Source organism: Nuphar pumila, chromosome 8 (assembly GCF_984573655.1).
Source record: "Nuphar pumila chromosome 8, dmNupPumi1.hap1.1, whole genome shotgun sequence".
NCBI classification, from domain to species: Eukaryota; Viridiplantae; Streptophyta; class Magnoliopsida; order Nymphaeales; family Nymphaeaceae; genus Nuphar; species Nuphar pumila.
The window spans coordinates 18,599,987-18,627,608 of record NC_143256.1 but is presented as its reverse complement, the minus strand read 5'-3'; the positions used below and the strand labels follow the sequence as shown (position 1 = coordinate 18,627,608).

Below are 27,622 nucleotides of genomic sequence, written 5' to 3'. Positions count from 1 at the left end.
TGACATACCCCAGTTCACGACAATAATAGCAAATAATTTATTTTTTTTTCAAACTCATTGTCTTGCTTTCCATAGCTATCATTGTTTGGTCTCTTATAATGTGATAGTTATAATGTAGTAGTTGGTAAGCATGGACATGGTTTCTCAGCCTAGACACGGCTATGACCAAATTATCATCATCTTTAAATGTCTTTTTTTTAGTCTATTTTCTTTTATACTTAGCTCTTCAATAGAGAGAACTTCTCCTTTATGAAGAAAAGCCGATTTAGTAGACTCAAACTCCGGTCTTAGACCATTGATGAATTGCTAGAAATGTTTCACATCAATTTGTCTTTGACGGAGTTCTATGTCTTTGGGATAATGTCCTTGTGACTCAAGAAGAGCAAACTCATTCCAAAGGTCGAACAACTTACTAAAATATTCTCTAATACATTTTTCTCCTTGAATCATAGTGTGTACCTTGTCTTACAAGTTGCAAATGTGGGTAATATCTTTAAGACTATGTCACAGGGACTCTTCAACTAGGTGCCGCACTCACATCGCACCCGCACCCGATGCGATCAACCTGACCCTGGGTGCAGTCAATGCACCCAGGGTCATTTATGTCCAATTTTTTGCCGCATCCCCGCACCCAAGTTTTTTTAAAGTGTCGCACCCCTGCCCCTGCACCTGCACCCATGTGACATAGATTTAAGAGAATACATTTTCTTAAGATAGTCTCATGCAAATATTTATTTGCATGTTCAAATTTAGCTAGACTCAAGCACTTCTTGATATCAAGACTACTAATGACCCAAGACATAATCTTGGCATGCCCCATTCTCCATTCTTTCCATTTTTTCTCATATGTGGCCATAGCCATAAAGATTCAAATAGAGATACATGTTTAAATTACTTTGAATAGAAAGCTAATCTAGTTTGATCTAATTTCAAATCTAACAAATATGTTAATCAAATCCTCAAACTGTATGAATCCATATGTATATATGAAACTTAAACCTTTATGAATGTGCAATTAGATTTTCTAGAGAAGCGTCATTTGTTAGTAGCCTTTTCCCTTATCGGTTAACTTACTCTTTTATCATTTATATATCCATAACCTATGTTAACTGTTAAGAAAAGGAAAGTTTGCCAAGCCCCTCATGTTCTTGTCATATTTTCTGCTTTTTGCCATTTTTATAACCTTCCAGCCTTAAACACAGAGGGAGAGAGACCTAAATTAGTAAGTGTTCCTGATGTGCTCAGACTAAATTCATAACTATATCGCTCTCATGAAGGGGGCTTGGCAGTTATAATGTATTTTGAAGCAATATTATCAAGATATGAACTGTGATCTGGAAACCAGCAGGGCCCATCCTCTAGGACAGAAAAGCTCTCTAGTTATGGCTTGAAAAATCTGTTTAGATTTTTGGTAGAAAAAGTGGTAGTCCTGTCCCTACAAGAACAAAGATCAATTATATTAAAACATTTACCTAGACGGTGCAGTTAATTTAAACCTGTGTTGGCCATTTTAGGAATAATAGTTTAAATGTTATCTTCAATACCCTGATATATTCCCCTTGGATGTTATTAGTTAATTCTCTTACTAGTTTTAAACAGACTACACATCAGATAAAGGGCAGGTATACATCTCCCTCACTAGAGCACATAATTCCTTACAATTTGGAGAAAATATTATTTACATCATGTGCATTGCTTTTGGAAAATGTCATTCAAGCATGAAGATACTAGGAACACTTATTTATACCATGATTTTATATTCCATTGCAAGTTAAACGTTATAGTAATGTTTCAAGCCAGAGTGCACTCCTAAAGTTTGAGAATGGTCATTATTTACTTAAAAGCTAACACATCATATACTGAATAGCTATTAGAATTTCATTTGCTTCGACAGGCTAACATGTCACGCTTCAGTTCCTGCATTGGATCCTCATACCTTTACCAAAAAAGAAAGACAATGTACCAAAGGATTCTTCATACAAAACAATTATGTTAAAACAGCTGAACCTTTAGCAAATTTGCACTATCCTTGACCTAATATAGTATAAATCAATCTCTTAAAACCATAAACAAGACTAACCTTTGTGACAGTTTGAACCTAAATGGTGGTCCCTCATAGAAATTCACCAAGTAATCTTCTCCACATGTAACAATACGAAAAGGTCTTGTAGGCTTGAATGCACAACTTAAGACACGTCTTGAATGACCGTCAAACTCACCAACAGTTGATCCTGAATCCCACCTACAAACAAAAACAAAAAATACAACAAAGAGAAGGAGATCAACATGACAAAGATGGATTAAACTATAAATTGTGCAAAGCACAAAATACAACCGAAACAAATTTAAATGTAAAATATCAAGGCAATCTCAATCAAACTTCACATATGGTAAATAATGCTAGAAAAAAAAAAGATATTATCTCTATCATAAACAGAATGTCAATGATAGAAAGACAAAAAAATCACCCTTTCCTTACTCTTTGAGGTATCAAAAGAAAATGGAATTAGCAACATTATGCATGCTTGCTTTGTCATTTTTTAATTGTGTGCAAATGATTCAATTATAAATAATAAAAAAACTACATGTGACGTGCACTAAATGGAATTAGCAACATTAAACTATTTAAGAGAAAAAAGTTTGTTCGGTTCTGAGTGCCAAACGTGTAAGCCTGTTAGGTTATTAGTGGACAGGGTCACACGCATTTACTTTTTTTTTCCCTTTTTTTCGACAGTACCATTGGGATTCGAACTTACAACCAACACAAGTGACGTGCACTAACTGCTCTTGCCAGATAAGCGGATCTCCCGTTGGTATCTATTTTTTTTCTATTATATTTTTTTATAATCCAAAGAAGAATAAAAAATCATCACCGACGGCAGATTGTCGGTCCCTCATATTTTGCTTGCACTCTGAGACTAGGCCATGGGTTAGATTTAGATGGTGCATTCATTTATGTGAATCCATTGGCATTCATAAACGATAGGACGAACTCGGTCTGGATTCAAGTGGGTCCGGCGTCCTACTCTGTCCTTGAGGGACCTTTTACCAGACTGGCTTTTGAGAAAGCTACGATTCCGAGTCGACCAGACGTTTGCTGCATGGATTGTCAAAGTTGGGCCGCATTTAAAAAATGTGACGCCTCTTTTTCTAGTCTTTTGGCTACGATGAAACAAACATTTAGCGACGTTTTCTTGTCAAGGAATAGGGTTCTGCGGCACTTCTTTAGTGGATTCCTCTGCGGCGGAAACTAAATGGGACCCACATGAGAACAGTTTTTCGAGAAAAATGAGAGTTAAGTGTGTAAAATGACACACCCGTCGAGGCATTTTTCCATACGCCATGTTTGTTTTGGCATTGTAAGTTCTGCAGAAACGCACGCCCATCGATGCATTTTTTGCGAAAAAACTTGAATTTTCCATGACACACAAACACCCCCTTAAACATCACAGTTAAAATTGTCATGTTGGCATCGGTGAGTCTCAGTTTTTTTTTTTGTTACCTTTTCTTTCTTATTTTTAATAAGCAAGATGGGGTTAGGCCGACTCCACCCGTTACACTACATACCATTGGGTTTTGAACTTGCAACGTTCCATCACATGGTGACTTGCACTAACAACTCCTACCAAACAAGCAGAGCCCCCGTTGGTTACCTTTTATTAATCCTTTCATACTTCTCTCAATTAAATTGAACTGGCAAGAGCTTTTAAAAATCGATGCCTATTTTTGTATGATAGATCATTCCCATCCATGAAAATGGAACAAACAGGTCTTTGAAATATAAAAAACATTATTTTTTGACAAAATATTATTATGTAATATATACAAATTGGGGTCTCAGGTTCATGGCGTTATCCCTCAACTTGCTCATCAAACAGCAAAAAAAAATAAAAAGAAAAAGACAATTCTCCCTCAATCAACACAGCTTATTTGTCTCTTCTGGTTCATTTTTTATGTTTGTAAATGTAGCTATGAGAAACTCAAAGTTAACCAAGCAATGGGTCAAGTCAAGCTAGATGATGGGTTCAGGGCTAGTCAAACTCTTCCTATTTATTTCTTGTCCTAAGTAAGATTATGTTAAGACGTTGCCAAAATACATATTTGCTCCTAATTAAGTGAGTCATTAGTAGCCAAAGCTGTGTTGTTGGTAGGAGCTGTCAGTGCATGTCTCCTTGTAGTGGGAAGTTGCAGGTTCAAAACCCAATGGTAGGTTGAATAACTGATGGGGTCTGCCAAACCCCACCTTGCCTTTCAAAAAAAAGAAGTGAGAGCCATTAGTCGCTTAGCCTAGTTGATCATGTCTCATTAATTTATAACCTTAGGGAGACTGGTCATGCCCTTCAACGGACAAGATGGCGTGGATGCCAATTCCTTGGGTGGTAAGTCATGGATACAAATATAGTAAGTAGCAAGTCATGGAGACGTGGATTGGTAGCCCCAAAGGGTTTTGTGTAATGGAAGGGCCCTTGGCTGCTAGGCGGGTGGTTAGAGTTTCTCACAAATGTCAGCCCCTTGCATTATGAAGGGTAAGGGTATCATGCCTTTAGCTCGTGCCGAAGCAAGACGACTCCCTAAAGACAAGGTGTGTCTCAGGGGGTTTACACCGTGGTATCAACGGCTGAATGTGCGATATGCATAGCCAGCGCAGGGTCTGATTTCGCAGGTGGTTTCAACATTCCTCATAAAAAAAAGACTTCTTGATGTTTAATAGAGTCTTCCTTTTATATATATATAGTTAGTTAGTTAGTTAGTTAGTTAGTTAGTGGAGATGTGCATACAATATATACATAGTTAGTTAGTGGGGATGTGCATACAATATTAATGAGTTGAAATGAGCAATATCTCATAGCTCGTGTTATTTTATGTGAATCTTTATAGATATGATCTACATGGTCTATTTGGTTGGGATCAAATTTTTTGTTTCATGGGAATCCAGTTTATGCAAGTGTTTTTTTTTGGTGATTCAAAAATCAATGGTCACAAATGCTCAATTTTTTCATAGCTTAAAAAAAGTTTCTTTTGTTGAAAAAATGTGATCGATATAAAACTCGGTTGTTAGAAAAAGAACACCGTGGATTATCATGGGTTGTAGATTTTGGACCTTCTTTTAGTTGGACGGTCCCTCTTCCTATATATAGAGCACCTACTCCCATCTAGTAAAAGGTTTGGGTTTTCCAAATCTTGTAGTTTTTTTTTTAGTTGATAAGACCTTATAAATGTGATCTATATGCATTTTTAAACAGAAAACAAGTTTTAGATCATGCGATTGTAATCATTGTATAGGTTTTTTAAGACCTTAAAAAAATCAACGGCCTAAAATGTAGCAAAGTTTCATGATTTAAAAAATCTTATTTTATGTCCAAAAACATGATCCGGACATGATTCTTATCAAATAACTATGTTGAACACGGAGTCCGATTGAGAAGATACTACATCTATGATTTTACTATGTGTGTAGGTAATCCCGAAGCAGCTTAGCATTACTTTATATATATATAGCATACATCAACGAACCTACTGCCGAAGCATAGGAAATTTTCTGCATCTTTGTTCCTTCTTCATCATTTGTAGGACATTGTCTTGAGCTAAGTTTGAAATGGCCTGCAAGTGGACAATTAACAGGCTTTGCTTTGTCCATGTTGAACCTCTCAAGAACCTTTCTGATATACTTTTCTTAAGATAACCATATCATCTCATGTGATCTGTCATGAACGATTCTCATCCCAAGAATCTGCTTTGCTGGACCTAAATCCTTCATGGCAAATGTCTCACTTAGCTCCAACTTTAACTTGCTAATCTTGCTGATGTCTTGGCTCACAATCAGTATATCATCCATATAAAGCAAGAGAATGATAAAATTACCATCTGGAAATTTCTTCACAAACACACAATGGTCTGTGGAGGTTCTTGAGTATCCATGCTCATTCATAAAGAAATCAAATTTCTTATACCACTGCCTTGGTCTTGCTTCAATCCATACAAGCTCTTCTTCAACTTGCAAACTAGGTGCTTTTTACCCTTGTCAATGAAACTCTCAGGTTGCTCCATATAAATTTCTTCTTCCAAGTCACCATATAGAAATGCAGTCTTCACATCAAGCTGCTCAACTTCCAAATTCATGCTTGCAGCTATATCGAGCACAGTTCAGATGGAGGGCATCTTCACAAGTGGTGAGAAGATCTCATCAAAGTCAACTCTTTTCTTCTGAGCAAAACCTTTCACAACAAGACGTGCCTTGTATCTAGGTTGAGAGTTGTTTTCATCAGTCTTCTACTTGAAGACCCATTTGTTCTTTAACACCTTCTTCCCTTTAGTTGTCTTTACCAGATCAAAGGTGTGATTCGCATGCAATGAATCCATTTCTTCTTTCATTGCCTTAAACCACTCAGACTTGTTTTCATCCTCCAAAACTTTTTCAAAAGTTTCTGGCTCACCTTGATCTGTAATCATCACATACTCATTTGATGAGTATTTTCTGGATGACTGTTTTTCTCTAGTGGATCTCCTTATCGGAGTCTGAGGAAGTGACTCTTGGGGTGTTGGCTCCCCCTCAATTTCTGACTCAACACTTCCTTCCTTTGCATCATTGCGAGGAGGTGGAATCTCCTCCACGAAATCATGAACAGTCGGCGAATCTAGGGGATCTAAATCAATAAGATCACCTGTACTGGACTCTGATGGCTCAGACTCACCAATGTCTTCAATGGTCTAATCTTCCAATAAGACAACATCTTGACTTCTAACCACCTTTTTATCAATAGGGTCATACAGTCTGTAGCCAAATTCTTCATGTCCATAGCCAATGAATATGCATTGCTTGACTTTTGGATCAAGCTTGGACCTCTCTTCCTTCGGAATGTGAATAAATGCTCTACAGCCGAACACTCTTAAGTGTCCATAGAAAGGTTCTTTTCCTATCCAAACTTTCTCTGGAACATCTCCCTTCAAGGGAATAAAAGGAGACAAGTTGATAAGATCAATTGTTGTCCTCATTGTCTCACCCCAGAAAGATCTTGGCAATTTAGAGTGTGACAGCAAACATCTGACTCTCTTAAGAATGATGTGCTTCATCCTCTCAGCAACCCCATTCTATTGAGGTGTCATCCTTATAGTTCTTTCATGCTTGATGCCATGATTGGTGCAATAATGATTAAATGGCCCAATGTATTTGCCACCATTATCCGAGCGAACACACTTCAACTGCCTGCCAGTTTCTTATTTAGCCATGGCCTGAAAGTGCTTGAATACATCTAGAACTTGGTCTTTAGTCCTCAGTGTATAAGCCCAGACTTTCCTAGAGTGATCATCAATGAAAGTCATAAAGTACAATGCACCACCAAGTGTCTTGACCTTTAAAGGTCCACACACATCAGAATGTACAAGATTTAGAACATGAGATTTTCTAGATGCAATGCATCTATGGAAAGAAACTCTATTTTGTTTACCATGGAAGCAATGAACACAAGGTTCCAAAGATGTACCTGCTGCACCTGTCAGGAACTCTTTCTTAACTACGACTTGCAGCCCCTTCTTGCTCATATGCCCAAGCCTTCTATGCCATAATTTTGTGGACGAGCCAGTCTCCACAACATTCACAACACTCTTCCAGATCTTCGCTTACAAAGTGTAAAGGGAACGAGCCTTTGTTCCTCTGGCTATCACCAATGAGCCTTTGGTTAGCTTCCACCTTCCATCACTTTAGGTGTTGTTATAGCCCTCATCATCTAACTTTCCAGCAGAGATCAGATTCAATCGGATGTCTGGTACATGCCTCACATTTTTCAGCAACAACTTACAGCCTACACTTGTTTCCAAGCAAATGTCGTCCATGCCAACAATCTTTGACACATCTTCATTTCCCATTCAGACATTACCGAAATCACCTTGCGAGTAGGAAGTGAAGAAATCAACCCGTGAGGTAACATGAAATGAAGCTCCAGAGTCAATCACCCAATCGGTCTCCTGATCGATCAAATTTATGCTAGTGCCATCACAGACAACCATGAGCTCTCCATCTGTGACTGTGGCACCTTATTTTTCTTCTGAGCTCTTCTCTCTGTTCTACTCCTTAAGCTTGAGCTTCCTGCACTGTCGCTTCATATGCCCCTTCTTGTGGCAATAATAATACTCGACGTCTTTCTTTGAGCTCGAGTGTGAGTGGCCTCTGGATTTGCCATGGTAGTGCAGAGCCCCGCTCTTACTTCTGCTTCTCCCCTTGTTTTCAATCACAAGTGCCTTTGAGGTAGAAGGACCTAATGACTTTCTCCTGGACTCTTCATTCAACAGACTGCTGGTAACTTGGCTCATCGTTACCATTCCATCAGGTGCAAAGTTACTGACTGTGACCACCAAGGTTTCCCAACTCTCAGTAAGGGAAATAAGAGCAACAAAGTTTGTAACTCATCATCAAAAGTGATTTTCATTGTGGCCAACTGATTTACAATGCTTTTGATCTCATTCAAATGCTCTGCAATAGAGCCGCCCTCTTTATACTTGAGGTTCACAAGCTTTCGAAATAGAAAGGCCTTATTCACTGCTGCCTTTCTATCATAAAGGCTCTCTAGTTTGGTTCAAAGACCATGCGTCAAAGTTTCTATGGATACATGATGAAAGACACTATCATCTATCCATTGTCGAATGAAACTGATCGCCTTTCGGTCTAGTTTTTTTCATTCGACATCTTTCATCTCTTCTTGTTTGCCTCTCACACCGTCTATGGGTCCATCCAAATCTTTATAACCCAAGAGGTCTTCTATTTTAGTTTTCTATGCCATCCAGTTTGTGCCATTCAAACTGATCATACGCCCAATGTTATTCTCCATGACTTCACACACAAATATACTAACCAAATCTCTGATACCATATGTTGGGGTTAAAATGGACGTACCGGGTCTCCCCACAAGTGTGAATTGATAAAAACAATACGATGATGATAGTGGTAGAAAAATAAACCAAAACAAACTAGCTGCGAAAATAAAAATAGCGCACAACGATCTACGTGGTTCCCTCTCAACTGAGGTATGTCCACGACGACCAATAGGTCAACAACTTCCACTATCTTCAAACAAAGATTACAAAGTGGCCAAAAGGCATAAGCCTTACAAACACACAAGGTGTAACGAAATGAACAAGAGGATATGCCTCACTGAGGAACAAAGAACGAATGATTTGAAGAACTAGCTTGACGAAGCTGTCTTGAAAGAAGTGTCGCAACACTTCTTGTTTTTTTTTTCCTTCGCACCCTTTCGGTGCCCTAAAAGTGTTTCTCACACTCTCTCCCTAATATTCTGCCTTTTTTGCTCTCTCCCATTGCTTTTGCTCTCTCATTCATCCCTTAAATAGAAGACAAGACTCACATTAAATGCGGAAGACTAAATATCTTGCATAACTTACGATGCGCCTTATCACAAATCGCTATCCAGCGATACCACAAATCGCTATCCAACGATAACCACAAATCGTCATCCGACTGAAACACATAACGCTAACCACAAATCGCTATGCAACTGAAGGCACTCACCACAAATCGTCATCGACAACTCGCTGAACCTCAAACTCTGAACAGTTGAAAAGTCATTTAGCTGAGAGGACTTCTACAAATCGCTATCCAGCAAATACTCTAAATCATCTTCGAAAAGATCAAGCATCGTGCTTGAAATTCTGCAGTGATACTGAATGTGCATCGAACCAATGGATCCCACAAAGGAGGGAAACCCAACATACATCTCATCAAAGGGTGTTATTCTATAATATCTGCCCAACAGGTCTCCCGCTAACTCGAGTGAGCATTCAAATATTTGTCCCACATTCGTTCGTGAAGGTACTCTTAATGGATTGAATGCCATATCAACTGGTGTCCCATTTTGCAAATAAGACATATCCGGTCTAGGCAATTTTTTTGAAATGAAACCTTTTTTCCTATGACTTCCGACTACTTTATCGCCCACTTTGATTTTACGGGAGATTTACCACTTCCACATGTGCATCTGTTTGGAATGCAACTAAAAAGTTGGAAATAATACTGAAAGAACATTAGGAAGGTTGTTGAAGCAGTTACCTGTGTGAGATCTGGTGTAGTATTTGGTAACTACCACCTCATGTAAGTGGGATGTAAAATGTGGAATTGGACGTGTCAAATACCATCTCACTTGCATCATTTCTTACAACTCCATCCATCACCAACAATTCTGGTGTTGGTATTCCCACTCTGGCTACTTCTGACAACTAGTTTCCAAACATCGCCTAAATCTATGAAACCCATCCATTTGGATGGGCAAAATTTCATGTTTATGCATCCGCACAAATATACGTGTGGTGTTGTAGTTTCAGTTTGGGTTACAAACTCTGTAGCGCATGTACAAGAGAGAGAGAGAGAGAGAACATTCACCATTCAACATTACCAAAATACATCCAACAGAATATTGGATGGGAGAGACAAAAGAGAAACATAAGAGCAAAACAGCCACAATCTAGATGGCGATTGTACATAGTTCAGAGTACAAGCCGATCAGCCCCTCCCCCCTACTATGTAATTTAAGAGCCAGATACACATCAGACATGACCTGTTGTCGAAGCCTTTCGAAATCGAATTTGATGCCCCTGAAGAAGATGTCGTTTCTTTCAGTCCATATGACCCACCATGCTGAAAGCAACCAAACCCGCCACAGTAATCTCCATTTTTTTTGTGTCGTACAATCCTGGGACCAAGCAAGAGGTCCCAAATAACGGAGCACAGACGAGTTTGAACAAGTGGCGCACCCCAAGTTTAAAAAAATAAGTCTAGAATGACCGGGCAGAGCCAAAATAGGTGAGTCGTGTCCTCTACAACCTTCTCGTAAAGAACACACATGCTTGGAAATTGAATCCCCCGTTTCCTGACATTAATTTGGGTTTGAACACGATCCAGAGCCACAAGTCATGCCAAAGCTTTTGCCCTTGGAGCTGGCCCCTTACCCCACATACAATCACTGGGAAACCAGTTCATCCCGAATGGCAACAAGGAATGGTAAACTTGCTTAATGGAGAACCTATCTCCGCTCGCCATGGCCCAGTGAAGCCATGTCATGCCATGGACAGGCCTAAAATCTCTGCCACTGAAGGATCGAAGTGTCTTCCGCCACTCTAGCCAGAGGGACGAATGACACACTGAACTGGGCGTGGAAAGAAGGGATTCATGTAGACTACCATATTTTTGCCTAACAATCATAGCCCAAGAAGATTGAGATATGGAAGCTTCCCAAGCCCACTTCAAGACTAAAACGATGCTCCTCTTTCTCATAGTTGGAATCTCTAAGCCACCTTGGTGCCTCGGAAGCATGATCTGTTGACAAGAAACAAGCAGGTACTTTTTGTGCGACACATTCCCAGACCAAAGGAAGTGCGAAAGCAAACGATTGATCGTCTGCTCTACTGTCGTCGGTATAATAGACATGCTCATTCGAAACTCTGGTAATCGGGCTAAAACATGGCGAATGAGCATCACTCGTCCCGCAAAAGATAAATATTGAGCCTTCCAAGCCTGCAATCTTCCTTGCACCCGCTCTATGGTAGACATCCAAGTAGAAGTTCCCGCTGATTGTAGAGAGTGCAACGATGGACCCAAGAAATTGACAGGAAGTCGGATATTGGGCAGTTGAAGATCCTTGCAGCAGCCGATTGGAGAAGAGGGTCAGCATTGAGTAAGACCAGAGCGCACTTACTCTCGTTCAGGCGAAGGTCTGAAATTGCAGCAAAGACTTTAATAATGAAGTACAACCTAGACATTTGATTAACATTCGCATGTCCAAATATTAAAGTATCGTCTGCATATTGAATTGTGTGACAAACAAAACCAGGAATGCCCAAGGATTCCAAGAAGCCTGTTTCTTCTGCCCTTTTCATGAGAATAGGTAAACCATCTACCGCGATATTAAAAATGATAGGTGCTAGAGGACAACCCTGTCGTACACCTCTAGCCAACTTGAATTCTTCCCCTCTCATTCCATTGATGCAAACTGATGATACGGATTTTGTGACCAACTCCTTAACCCATGCTATAAATCGGCTGCCAAGCCCCATATTTGTTAGAGATTCAATCAGAAAATCCCATGCCATTCTGTCATAAGTCTTGTGAAAATCCAATTTTAGCATGAAGTGCGGTGATCCAGTCGACTGTAAAGAGTGAAGAAGCTCAGTTGCACAAATAAAGGATCCTTGCAAACTTCGACCTGGAATAAAAGCACCCTGGTTCGGACAAAACAAGTTGATCAATGACAGCGCGCAACCGATTAGCCAACACCTTAGATATAATGCGATACAGAGCACCCATCACCGAAATCGGCCTAAAGTTGGATATGTCTGATGCCCCTTGCCTCTTAGAAATCAAAGAGATGACTGCCACATGATATGGTTTAGGCAGCCTCGCATTACGATAGAATTCATCGAACAAGTGGAGCAGGTCAGTTTTTACAGTTGACCAAAATGCTTTAAAGAAGTCAATGTGAAAACCATTAAGGCCTGGTGCCTTCCATCCCGATAGTTCGCTAATAGCATTCGAAATCTCCACTTCAGTGAATCTAACCTGCAAAGAAACAAATTGGTTTGCCGCCAACTGCTTATAGCACATATCGCCGATGACCCCCCTGACGCCTAAGTCAGCCGAATACAACCTGGAGAAATAAGAAGTAATAGCTGGCAGGCAATTGTGCGGACCAAACTGGCATCCATCGATCTCGATCGAGAGTATACAGTTCTTACTGTATTTATTTGATGCGTTCATATGAAAAAAATGTGTATTATCATCGCTATTAGCCAACCATGCAACTCTAGCCCTCAACTTCCATCTAAGCTCATCTCGTGCTCTCCATTCTGCAACGAGAGTAGAGAGTACGACGATACGCTCCTGCAATTGAAGCACTTGACCCTTCGGTACACCAACAAGATCGACCTGACGTTGGGCCAAATCAGAGAGCTCAGCTTCCCACTGGCCAATGAACCTAAACTTGTTCAGGTTATTAAAACTTAGCCATTCCTTAATACGTTTCCGAAGACGAAGAAGCTTAACATGGATGCGGATGGCCACCCAAGATCCCGTAGCAGGTTGCGCCCACGATTGACCTACCAACTGCTGAAAGTCTGGCATCCGAAGCCACCATTCCTCAAAGAAGAACCTACGACATGCCTTGAAGCCTGCGCCCCACGAAACAGTCATTTGTCCATGATCGGACATGGTCCGTGGCAGCAGACAAGCAGTGACATCCAGAACTGCGTGAAATAGTTCTGGGGAGAGAAAAACGCGATCAAGTATCCGCAAGCAAGGGCGAGACCTCATATTTGACCACGAGAATTGCTCCCCTACAAGAGAGAGAGAGAGAGAGAGAGAGATCTAAAATGGTTTACAATTTAAGTACTTGATTGCCAAATTATTCGAGATCTAAAATGGTTTACAATTTAAGTATTTGATTGCCAAATTATTCTAATGGCTGGATGACATGGTGAGTTGATTCACTTTCTGGGAAGCATATTGATTTTGTCAGTTATCAAGTTTGAACTGAAAAGTTTACTTCAACGATAGGGTCGCGAGATCGAAACTCAGAGGAATTGACAGGGGCCTGCACAAGATTTGAATTGCTTATCCGGTTCGGGCGTCAGGTGTACGGGGGACATAAAAACAATGAAAATATCAGATACAATATAATTGCACCAACATTAAGCACCTGATCACCCTCCATCTTAAGGACAGCCTGTCAGTTGTGGGGCCCAGGGCCTGATGGAGGGCAGTCAAGTGCATAATGCACAAATTTTGTGCCATGTGATTGCACCCGATCAGAATCCACAAAATAGGGTGGTTGTGTCTTAATCTTTGAGGGTCTTATATCGCAGTGGGCCGAGCCCATTAAGCGACCTGGTCTTCGATACGGGTTTTCTTGTCATTAAAAAATAAAGTTTAGATTAAAATATTGTTAAATTGTAAAATAGATGCCGTCATTATCCTAAAGAATTAAACATTAAAATTTTTTAAATATTTTCTAAATAGTCACTTTTTGAGCGCACAATGGTGAAATTTGTCCTTAGCGACCTGTTCCAGCACACAGAGACAAGGTCCTACCCCAGAACTACCCAACAATTAAGCGCACACTCTATCCTACTGAGAAAGTGGAAACTCACTATGACACTTTAGTGATTGGATGTCATCCAAGAAAGTTTGCTCACAAAAAAACCAGGACCATTTTATGGGACAATATTTGCTACCCCTCGTGGGTAAGGAACCCCTCAGTGAAAAACTGTAATATTTTTATTATTTTTTGCACATTTGACACGATCTACATGTTTAGTTTAGTAGAAAAGGACCTTTGAAACATGTTATTATAACATGCATGTGAGATTTTTTCAGGGTTAAAAAATCAACGGCCTACAATGTACCAAACTTTCAACCTTCAAAAAATAATATTTTTACATAAAAAAATATGATCTAAGTGTTCATTCTTACGAATTCGACCATGTTGAATACATTTGCTCAAACCAACCTTCTCCTGTGAGTTCCAATTAGAGGGTCAAATGCTTTCCCCATCTTATATTGCCCTTCGTAATGATGCATCTACTCATTCAGGAATCATGTCAGCCTTTTACATTAATGTTAGATCGTGGTTGTTTTTACTTTAAGCTTACGACATTGTATGTAAGGGTGTCAATAGGTCGGCTTTGGTTCGACCTAGGTGGAACCAAACTTGGATCATATTTTTGGGTAGGATACCGGGTCTAGACCCAGGTCTAATCGAGCCTACTATAAGATAAATCATACCTAGATCCAATAAGAACTACATGAACCAGACCCAGATCATACCTGATAAAATAATAATTTTTTATCATTTTTACATTGAAAATTTATGGTCTTAATCAAAGCTTGAGTCAAGCTTGGGTCTGGTATAAAATTTCACAAACTATACTCGGGTCCATATATTAATCGGTTCTTCAAGTCGGGACATGAGTCTTAATCGGGTATTCTTTTTTGTCACCAAACCCGAACCCTATAGGGTTTGGTCGAAGTAAACCCAACCCGTTGACACCCCTAATTATATAGAGTCAAACATATTACTTTTCCCTAACAATTATGAGGGTGTGCTTGAGTGCCGAGATCTTGTAATATCGTGTATTAAATTTAGAGATATTTGAGGTTTTGGCTAAGTGCCATAAAAAAATCGATAAATCCTCGATTTTAGGTAGCGTCAATTGAGTTTGGGTTTGACCCATGGGTCATTGATAAGACCTAAATGAGCCAAACAAGATATGATAAAAACTTTTATTTTTGACCTTTAAAATCAAGCAAAATTTGAGCAAAATTCAGGTTAAATTCAAGTTATACATCATTAGATGTACCTTAAAATGTTGAATTCAACTATATTTTATTTTTCTGAACTCAGGCTATGGTCTGCTCGAAAATCATATTTTTTAAAAAAGGGTCTGTCTCGATGGGACCGGGTCCAGATTGGATCAAACCGAATCCAATCTGTATGATCCAAGTTAATATGGATCTGAACTCAATCCAAAACCCATATTAATTAGGATCTGATCCAGTTCAAGATCCATATAAATATTGGATATGAATTTGCATCTTGGATCTGGACCCAGATCTAAAATCTAGGTCCAACGAAATTAAAGCTTTCAATTCGGTATAAAGGTTTAATTTAAGGAAATTTAAGGTTAAAAAGACTCCAAGATGGATAAGGCACTCTATGAAATTTTCTAGATATTTATTAATTATTAATTAATTAATTAATTCCAAATTTTAGTTATATATGGTAGTTACCAAATAGTGAGGTCTCTAAAAGAGTCCCTTTGATTGCTTTAAAAAAAAATTACTTTTCAATAGGGATGAGTTGAGGTCGCTACAGGTTTGGTATCAGAGTCGACCATAAAATATTATATTTTAATCATTTTTGTGTACCATAATTTTCTTTTGATAATCAAGCCATGTCCAAATTTTATCAGAAAGTCATGACTTGTATTCTAGAGCAGTCTCCATCACTAGTAAGGGCTACCTGGTATCTTTTTTTACTAATATCAATTTATTTAAATTTCATATGATAGACTGTGAGAATGGCTTAATTTAATTCCTTTTTATGTGAATTAGGAATTTGATGTGAATATGCAATTATGATTGTTGAGGGGATCAATCCTAAGGGGGTAGGTTTGATAAGGGTGCAAATTTTTTAACTATTTTTCATGTTTTAGATGTATACCCGCTCCCGAGCTTTGACTTCTGGTGCTCCCGCTGATTGACAGGAGCAAAGGGACTTCATGTTGAATGCCCTGAACACCTTGACAACGATAGTGACCACATACGTCCAGGCACAGGTGGCGCAACAGATCATGTGTGTCTATCTTGCCGAGGTCACTCCAAACCCCACCGTGGTGATGTTCAAGAAGTTTCTTAGGTTGAATCTCCAACCTTCTCAGTGAAGGCCGACCCAGAGGCAGCTGAGAGTTGGGTTGAGGAGACTAAAATGGCGTTTTGTATCCTGCCTGTGCCTGAGGATAGGCAGACTAATTTTGGCATGTTCCAATTGAAGGGTGATGCCAAGAAATTGTGGGACACCCTGTGATGAGTGAAATACGACAGAGTGGAGGTAATTCCTTGAGTGACTTTCAATGAGAATTTCTTAGATGCTTAGTTCCCTGCTTATGCACGAGAACGTATGTAGCAATATTTTTTTGGGTTTGTTCAGGGGAACATGAGTTTGGTGAACTATACCACCAAATTCAGGAGTTTGGAGCGCTACTACTTGAACCTTTTTACTAATGATAAGGCAAGGGCAACGAAGTATGTTCGTGGGCTGAAAGACGGACTCCAGGTTCGTGTGATGACGAGTTGTCCTACTATATTCAGTGATGTGATCAAGTCTGCATCCATCTTGAATGAGGAGTGGAAGAGGTTCAAGGATGAATCACAGAAGAGTGGGGGGTAACCAGGGCATCACCAGTGGCGAAGCGAGGAAGAACCCACCTGTGGGTGGCAGGGGGTAAGGTAAAGAGGCAGAGGACACAACAAGGGCATCAGAAGGCTCGACCCCAACAGAGGAAGCAATAGGGGAAGACTTTGTTCATGTGTCAAAGGTGCAACAAGAGTCATCATTAGGGCTCTTGTCCACTCTTTAAGGGAGTCTGCTACTAGTGCCAACAGCCCGAACATATCGTTATCTATTGTCCGAACAAGCCAACGACTCATGGAGGACAACAATAGTAGCAACATAGGCCTCAACAATAGGCGCAACAGAGGACCAACAAGAGAGTGTACGCTGCAACAACTTCCACACAGGGTAATCAAAATGACCTGCTCGAAGGTATTTTCGTAGTCTTTGAACACTATGCTCGTGTGATGTTTGATTTGGGTGCTACCCATTCTTTATATCCTCCTCCTTTGCGAGTTTGCTTGATCTTGTTACATCTAGCCTCGAGAAGGCTTTTTACGTGATGTCTCCGATGGGTACATCTTCTTCTTGCGAGAAATATTTTCCTACAGTCTGAGTGATCATCGAGGGGCATGAGTTGTTTGCTGACCTGATCATACTGAACATGACTTTCTATGATGTCATTTTGGGTATAGACTGGTTGTCTAAATACAATGCTACTCTTTAGTGTTGGAGGAATGAGGTTCCGTTAGAGTGCCCTGATTTGTCTGTATTGGTGTTTTAGGCGATTTGATGAACGAGCGAGGTGAAGATTGTCTCGACATTGAAGATCTCCAAGTACCATAAGCAAGGTTGTATGGTGTTCTTGGCCAGTGTGTCTGCGACAGACAGTTAGGTGACACATTTGGAGCAGTTGGACGCGGTTCATGAGTTTTTGAACGTCTTTCCCGAGGACTTGCCAGGTTTGCTACCTCACAGAAAGATCAAGTTCTCAATCGAGCTAATGCCTGGCATGACACCAGTTTCCTGAATACCGTATCACATGGCACTTGCAGAGCTGGTTGAGTTGAAGAAGGAGCTGGTTCTGTAAGATAGATCTTTGTTTCGGGTACCATCAGTTGTGAATCAGGGCAGAGGATGTTCTAAAGACCACATTCAGGTCCAGATACGGGGACTATAAGTTTTTGGTGATGTCTTTTAGACTTACCAATGCCCCTGCAACATTCATGGACCTGATGAATCGGGTCTTCAGTTTATGGTTGGATTCTTTTGTCATTATATTCACCGATGGCATTCTTATCTACTTTGAGAGCGTGGAGGAGCACTGAGAGCATCTGTGGATTGTGTTGCAGACACTGAGAGAACATCAACTTTATGTTAAGTTCTTGAAGTGTGAGTTTTGGCTCCACAGGGTGATGTTTCTCAGCCACGTGATCTCTAAGAAGGGCATTGAGGTCGATCCAGCCAAGGTGGAGGCAATGTTGTCTTGGAAGCAACCGAAGACAATTTTAGAGATCAAGCGTTTCTTGGGATTGGTGAGCTACTACTGTCAATTCATTGAGAACTTCTCTCGTATAGCGGCTCCAATGACTCGACTTTTATAGAAGAAGATAAAGTTGGTTTGGTCACCTCGATGTGAGGAGAGCTTTCAGAAGCTGAAGAGGAGGTTGACCACGGCCCCAATATTAACTTTACCTTTTGGGACAGGTAGATTCATTGTGTACAATGATGCTTCAGGGACCGGACTGGACTGTGTCTTGATGCAGCACAGAAAGGTGATCGCGTACGCTTCTCGACAACTAAAGGTGCATGAGAAGAATTACCCCACGTATGACTTGGAGTTAGCGGCAATTGTCTTTGCACTGAAGATCTTGTGTCACTACATGTATGCGAAATAGTTTGAGGTCCTCTCTGATCATAAGAGCCTCAAGTACATATTCACACAATGTGATTTTAATTTGAGGCAACACAAGTGTTTGGAGTTCCTGAAGGACTACAAGTTCTCCATCACCTACCACCCTGGTAAGGCAAATGTAGTGGCAGACACGCTTAGCAGAAGGCTTTAGTCATGATACTTAGCTTAATAGGGCATATTTGGGATATGATCAAAGAGTTTGTGAGATGACAACCATTTGCAGATGATTCTGGATGCATCCTTTATGCGGGGATGCAGGCGTAACCTAAGATTATAGACCACATTGAGGAGCTTCAGTCAATCGATCTAGAGTTTGAGAGGTTGTGCATGAGTGCCCAGAAGCATGATGCATAGTTTTGTCGTGAAGAGGATGAAACCATCATGTTCAAAGACAAATGGTGGGTTCCAAAGGCATTGCAGAAGGAGCTGATGAGTGAGGCATACCGGTCGAGGTATTTTGTTCACCCAAGTTCTACTAAGATGTTCAAGGACCTCCAACGGATGTATTGGTGGAACAAGATAAAGCAGGACGTAGCAGAGTTTGTGTCTCGGTGTCTACCTACCAGTAGGTGAAGATCAAGCATTAGAGACCTGGTGGACTTCCTCAGTCATTAAACATTCCAGAGTGAAAGTGGGATGACAACTTAATGGACTTCATCATAGGGTTGCCGTGGACCCATTGTCAACACGATGCCATCTAGGTGATAGTGAACATGTTAACGAAGAGTGCCCACTTTCTACCGATCAGGATCAGTCAAAGCTTGGAGAGTCTAGCAGACCTCTATGTGGATGAGATAGTCTGGCTTCACGGGGTGCCACATTCGATCATGTCAGATCGATACCCTCATTTTATGTCTCATTTTTGGCACCAGTTGTAGAAGGCCCTTGGTGCCACATTGAAGTTCAACACGACTTTTCACCCACAAACTGATGGTCAGACAAAGCGCATGATACAAACACTAGAGGATATGCTTAGAGCATGCGCGTTAGATTGGGCAGGAGAGTGAGATAGGCTGTAAAGCTTGTAGAGTTTTCATATAACAATAGTTACCCTGCCAGCATTGGTATGGCCTCATACGAAGCTATGTATGGCAGACCATGTAGATCCCCAGTGTGCTGAAATAAGGTTGGAGTGAGAGCAGTGGAGTCACCGGAGGCCATCAAGAACTACTCAGACCAGGTACGGTTGATCCGACAGAGGTTGGTCGCAGCACAAAGCAGGCAGAAGATCTATGCCAATCAGCGGCGTAGGAAGCTCAACTTTGCCATGGGTGACCACGTGTTTGTACAGATCTCGCCCACGAAGAGTGTCTTCCGGTTCGGGAAGAAGGGGAAGTTGAGTCCTCAATATGTTGGACCCTTAGAGATCCTTGAGAGTGTTGGGTAGACCGCATACCGTGTGACACTTCTCCCTTAGTTTTCTTAGATTCATAATGTCTTTCACGTCTCGATCTTGAAGAAGTATGTGACTGACCCCTCACATGTGATCCACTATGAGGCGGTTGATGTACAACCTGACTTGATGACATAGGAGAAGCTGATGAAAATTGTGGATCGCCAGGAGAGGACACTGCACAGTAGGACGATTCTATTCGTGAAGGTGTGTTGGCAACATCACAGATTGGATGAGTGCACTTGGGAGCCCAAGGTCGATATGCGTGAGCACTACCCACACCTATTCAGTACGTTCTAATTTTGTGAATGAAATTCTTTTAAGAAGGTAGGGATGTAATATCGTGTGTTTTTACACAGTCAAATTCAAAGATTTTGGTTGTGTTGCAGAAAAATTGATAAATCCTCAATTTTAGGTGGTGTCAATTGAGTTTGGGTTTGGCTCGTCTCATTGACAAGACCTGAACGAGCTAAACAAGATATGATAAAAACTTTTTTTTTTTACCTTTAAAATCAAGTAAAATTTAAGCAAAATTTGAGTTAAATTCATGTGAAAATCGGAGGCAAAATTCAAGTTATACATCATTGGATGCACCTTGAAATATTGAATTCAATGATATTTTATTTTCCTGAATTCGAACTATAGTTCGCCCAAAAATTACATTTTTTTAAAAAGTGCCCATCTCGATAGGATCGGGTTCGGGTTGGATCAGACTAGATCCGATCCGCATGATCCAAGTTAATATAGATCTAGACTCAGTCGAAGACCTATATTAATTAGGATCTGATTCAATTCAAGATCCATATGAATATTGAATATGGATTTGGATCTTGGATCCAAATTCAGATCCAAAATCTAGGTCCAACGAAATCAAAGCTTTAAATTTAGTATAAAGGTTTAATTTAAGAAAATTTAAGGTTAAAAACACTCCTAGAGGGATAAGACACCCTCTAGATTTTTTGAATAATTATTAATTATTAATTATTAATTAATTATTAAAAATTAATTAATTTGAAATTTCAGTTAGATATGGTAGTTACCAAATAGTGGGGTCTCTATAAGAGCCCCTTTGGTTGCTTTAAAAAAAGTAAGTAATTAGAAAGAGGAAGGAGTTGGAAAAGTCAACAAAAAAAATCTAGAAAGATTAGGAAAGGAGGTTGGAGATAGAATCCCATATGGAAAATTCTATCTCCTGTCCACGTGAGGAAGCCCTAGAGGGGCGTCACCCTCTAGAGGCCCCCTCTGATATAAAACTTGAAAAAGAAAGAAAGAAGAAACAAAGAGAGAGAGAGAGAGAGAAACCGTGGGAGAGAAAGAAAGAGAAGAAAAAATAAGAAGAAAAGAAGAAGGAGAAGAAGGCTCTTTTTCTCTCCGATCATTCGATCTTTCTCCTGGTCTCTTTTGAGCTTCAAAAAAAGGTACAGGCTTCCTTCTTGATTCAAATGCAGAGAAATAGCACAGATGAGGTTTATGTAATGTTTTTGGTGGAATGAAAAAAGAAGAAAAAAATGAGAATATGATTTTACTAGGTATATATATATAGAGAGAGATTGATAGATAACATTACATTAGTTTTATATATATATATATATGGTTATAATATATATATATATATATTATAACCATCCATAAATTTTATTCTTTTACCCTATGCATGCTGTTTCGATTTTCGGTGCATATAGTTAGATTTGTTCCACTGTTCACAAGGATAAATCTGTCCTACCATGGGTATGGACAAATATGGATAGATCTGCCTATTGTAATGGTGGACAGATCTGACAAGCCTCATAAACGTGCAAATTTGGTCCGGATCTACGGATGTCAATGATTGTTTTTTTTTTTTGGCCTGTTATGCGATAGATTTTCAACATGTTACATAACTAGATTTTTGGTCTGTTACATGATTAAGATATTGGTCTATTATATGGCTGGTTCTTGGTCTGTACATGATCAGTTCTCGGCCTGTGGCATGATAAGTGTTCAGACTGGTCATATAACATACTAATATAATTGTTTAATGCATTATATAAGACTGTTCATGTTTTACATTATGTCACCAAAACCCAAATTTCGTAAATTATGGTTTTAGGATTGATTTTCAAATTTATTTCATTTTTTTTATGAACTGTGAACAATCTAGATGACAAAAGTCGGCTGAGCAGTTTCTCTAGTACACAGGCCCATCCAAGTGTTGTTAGCTGAGCAGGGTTCAAAAAATAATACGAGACACTAATATGCCCAACCAACTGCAATCGACTAAGTATAATTCAAACACTTCTGTGCCCAACCAACTACAGTTGGCTGATCATATTTTATAATCTGTCATGCCTAGCCAACTGTAGTCGGCTGAGCAGTTTCTAAGCCTGTCAAGCCCAACTGACTGTAGTCAGCTGAGCAGATCTCATGTGTTACACTCCAGCTGACTGCAGTCAGCTGGGATAGACTCAAACAAAAAAAATGATGAAATGGAGCTGATGTCAGTGGGTTTTAGCCCAGTCAATTATCATCGTCTAGGACCCATATCCAACTTTGTTTGATGCTGCCATTTAGGCCAGCATCAAAACAATCTTTAAAGTTTCATCTTGAACTCTAAGTTAAGATCAGGTATGCTGCCACTGTTAGATTGAATATGGCTTGTTTTGTTGCTGCCACATGAACTGTAGTAAGTCTGATTTTTTTTTGCCTATTATATAGTTGATTTTTTGCATGTACATTACCGAATTCTTGGCCTGATATATGACATATTTTCAGCCTGTCATATAGCCAATTTATGGCCTGTTACATAATAAAAATTTCAACCTATTATATAGTCAGTTTATGGCCTGTTTCATAACAAAAATTTCAGCCTGTCATATAGTTGATTTTCAGCTGGTTACATGACAAATTATCGGACTGGTAAAATACATAATCATGTGACTGTTCATGTATGTCATGATAAGACTGTTCATGCTTTATAAAACGTTACATAATGTGTGCTTCTATATGACTGTTATGCACACTTTTACAGGATTGTCATGCCTTATGAATATTACTAAAAATATGTTATGTGACTGATTATGCATGCCTTTATGTGACTGTTCTTGTATCAAAAAATGTCACAAAATTTTTATATGGTTGTATCGTAAAGAGACACCACATACGTGGAGAAATTAATATGAGACTGCATATGGTTATCGGTTGAGGCTGTGATGGTTTTGCCTAAGCCTAACCGATTGCCAATGAGGTCTTAGTGTTATGCCGTGTATGATTAACATACCTTCGGGCTCAGTATGTTTTGATTGGTAACCCGAGCATACTCGAATTTGGTAAAGATGTGGTTGTTTACATATGCTCATGAACTTGAGTTTTGTGTTGGCTTAAATATGCGTATAGTGAACACGTGAATTCTGAAATTACAATGTTGTTGCATCAGCATGATCATGTGTACGTCTGTATATTATGCATGAGATGAATCATGAAAATAAAAATGTATATTGAAAGCATGTGTTCATATGCATATGTAAATTGTTTATTCATGCACATTCGTATTGTGTGTGAATGAATGTGCATTTGTGAACATGTTTGGATAATTATGTGATCACATGTTCACTTTGCATAAGATGCACCAGTGGTCAGATGTGATCCACTGTAGGCCATGTGGACCATGAGCAGGTGTTGCTCTAAGTTTATTCTATGCATTGCAAAAATCCATTTGAAACTATTGATTTCTGAATTAATTGCACTGTTAAATTTTGTAACGGGCCAAGGTCACATGTTGTATTTTGCATGTTGATTTGTAAAATAAATCTTTTGAAAAGAATGTCTTTTGATAAAAGATAAAAAAGATAAAATAGTGTAATTAATGTTTCTTCTTGAATGTTCCTTTTACATTATGGGAATCCTAGATGGCGGTTTTGGAGAACCGTAAGGATACTAAAACTCTGTGTGCGATTGTGCTCCTAAATATGATATGGTGGTTCACCTCTCAGCCACGATTTAGGGAGTTTCTGTCACTTTGCCTGAGGGTGGTGTGCAAACATAGTTATTATTGGTATACCAAGAAAGTGATATCAGTAGATGTTGATTTTCCTGGTGTTCCGACATTAAATGTTGATTTCTAATGTTCTGATGTATGACATTGATTTTTGATATCGGTCGAGGGCCAAATCTGAAACCCATTAATAAAACACAAATTATGTGTTAAGCTATAACTAGGATATCTTGAACTTCGGGAATTATTGTGCCCATTTTTTCATATCCGCAGGTTTTAATGAAAAGTGAAACTAAAATTGTGTACATTTAATAGCGACATGCATACAAAAGAAAACTCTGACAAGAATTTAATAAGCTATTCATGCATGTGCATTGATATCATGCATATTTACTATTCTGAAATTAGTTTATGCACCTTTACCTATTTTCATTTCATGTGAGATATTGTTGTTGCATGCTAATTGTTATTAAATGCATGATTGGTTGTTTGGATTATGAGATAGTTGTAGTCATGTTCCTCTAAAAATGTTATATGAATTGATTTATACTTCTCTTACCTATTTGTATCTTTAGAAAAATTCGTACACAGGATCTTTAATTTTGACCCTGTGCTCTTTATGTTTTTCATAGGTCCTGAAGCCCAATGATGAGGACATCTACTATATGGGGCTTATGAGGCTTCATGACTACTTTCTGATATTTTGTTTGGGACAGTGTGACTCTATAATTAAGGACATTTATTTGATTATGTTCTTAAACTTTAATTATTGATGAATAAAGTTAATTAGTCGATTGTTGGGTTAATGTAAGATCCCTTGTGGTTTGGATTGTGTTATATCTGTAAGGCTCCGGATCTCTGGGTAGAGTTTCCACAATTATAAAAAAAAAAAATCTACTTTTCAATAGGGATGAGTTTGGTTTGTTACAGATCTCTGGATTGAAGTCAAATTCGACAGATGCCAAATCCTTTTTTTTAGAAAGGCAAGATGGGGTTAGGCATAACCCCACCAGTTATTGTTCAATGTACCACTAAGGTTTTTTAACCTGCAACATCCCACCACAAGGAGACGTACACTGATAGCTCTTACCAACCACGTCGAGCCCCATTGGTAACTCATGCCAAATCCTCCAATTACTAAAATGAGAGATCTCAAATCCGTGGATCTAAAATCTTCAAAACTGCCAAAAATGCAAGGCTTTTTGGCAAGGGGGTCAAGCTAAAAATCCTTTGAGGATCCCAATTTCATAAGATGTTAGAGCAGTATTTCAAAGAATGGCTAAGTGCCATGGCTATTTGACACAGGCAAACACATGACAACATTTCACGTGGGGTCTAAACTTTGTAGTTGTGGGCCCCATGCAATGCTGTCATGTGATTGGCTAGTGTCATATAGTCATGGTTGTTAGCTGCTCCTTTAATCTCAAACTCAAAGAGACTTGTGCACACTTACATATTTTTATTAGTTTTTTTACACCTAATGGTGGGTTTGACCGATTAGATTGTGCCTTGCTGGTGATTGATTAGATCTTGGTACTAGCCCTTGTGTGTGGATGTAGAATTATTATGGACCAGCAACTCGAAAAATGATTTTGTGGATGTGCAATCATGTTAAGGGGGTGTTTGATTCACCGAAGAATCTCTTGGAGGAACACCACACTCCCTGCTGAGGTGTTGTCCCGCATTTGATTCACCTATCATGTGTGTTCTGTGCTCAATTTAATTGAGGGGATGCAAAAGTCCAAAACATTTGTCTCTCACTCAAGATTCTTATATCCAGAACATTTGTCGCTTTGCTTGTTCGACCGACAAATGTTCTACATGGCAAACACTTTTTAAGAGTGCATTGATGCCAATATGTTTTAAGAGGGGCAGAAAGGGAGATAATAAAAGTATGAAAAATTATCATAAGTATTGTACGACAAAAATGATGCATTTCACGAAAAACCTTATAATTTTCAAAAATTTGTTTGATGTCCAAAATTGCAAATATCTGTCATTAAAAAGACCATTTTAAAAAGACCATTAAAAAGACCTTATCACTGATTTTTTACCTAAAAAATAAATGATTTCAAAAACACACACAAAAGAACAAAGAAATTAGACACAAATACCATTTCAACGATACCTAATTCGCTGAAAAATTGTGAACAAATGTTGAGATACAACCCTTACAACATTTCTAAACAGGAGATGAAAAGGCACGACTGTGGTTATCCTTATTATTCTATGCTAATGACCACCTGCAGTAGAAATCTGAAAAAACAACAAAAGGGACAAAGACAAATCGAGGCATTAACTTTCCAATACCATAAAGATCACCTTAATCTAATGAGTGGTTGGGGAGAAATATCCTTTGAAAGATAGACTGTTTGGTTATTCTAGTCTGCAGAGCATGTTTTTGTTTCAGTTTTAGAACTCAAAAACGAGAATCCTAAAGGGGTTTTTAGTTGTAACACAAAACAAGAAAGTTACATGCATGTATCTCATTTTCAACAACTATAAAAATGTAAATTTTCAACATCATATCAGAGAGATACATATCAGAGAACAAAGACTGTCATGCAAAAAATATGCAAATTTTCTTTAAAATATGTGAATTTTCTCCTAAATATATGAATTTCCTCCTAAATATGTGATTTTCTCCTACATATGTGATTTTTTTTCTAAATATGTGTCAAAGTATTGCATTTAAGATATGTGTTAAAATTTGCCATTAATTTTTTACTTAGAAAATGAAGGATTTTTGAAAAATACATAAAAAAACAAAGAAACTTGACAAAACACATTTTCAACGATTCCTAATTCGCTAAAAAACAATGAACAAGCATTGAGAAACAACCCTGACATGATTCCTAAAATAAGAGATGAATAGGTGTGATTGTGTTTATCCAGATTATTCTATATTATTTTCTACCCACCTGCATCAAAAATCCAAAAAAATAATAAAAAGAAAAGAGACAGATTGAGGCCTTAGCTTTCCAACACCACCAAGATCACCTTAATCTGATGAAAGGTTGGAGAAAAATATCCACTAGAAGATAGATTGTTTGGTTGTTTCAGTCTGCAGAATATATTTCTGTTCTGATTTTGAAACTGAGAAAGGGGAACCCTAAAGGGCTTTTCGGTTCTGACTTAAAACAAAAAAGTTACAGTCTTGTGTTTTCGCTTTCCAACTATTATAAAAATATAGGTTTTCAACTTCGGATATGAGAAATAAAGATTTGAGAACAAAAATTATTCTGCAAAAAATATGTGAATATGCAAATTTCATCCTAAATATGTAAATTTCCTTCTAAACATATGAATTTCCTCTTATATATATGATATTTTTCTCTTAAATATACAAATTTCCTTCTAAATATATAAATTTTCTTCCAAATATATGCATTTTTTCTCAAATATACAAATTTTTTTCCAAATATGTGAATTTTCTCTTAAATATGTGATTTCTCCTA

General features: G+C 38.7%; 1 protein-coding gene across 1 annotated transcript in view; it reads right to left on the bottom strand.

The window, feature by feature from the left end:
- Positions 1 to 14,548, bottom strand: part of LOC149829710 (actin-interacting protein 1-2-like) — a 35,464-nt gene extending 20,916 nt beyond the window's left edge. The window contains exons 1-2 of the mRNA XM_090015272.1: positions 14,505 to 14,548; positions 2,081 to 2,242 (exon numbers count right to left, since the gene is read on the bottom strand). Of these exons, the coding sequence (XP_089871398.1) occupies positions 2,081 to 2,242; positions 14,505 to 14,548 (206 nt within the window). The remainder of the gene's footprint in view (positions 1 to 2,080; positions 2,243 to 14,504) is intronic.
- Between the last annotated feature and the right edge of the window lie 13,074 nt (positions 14,549 to 27,622).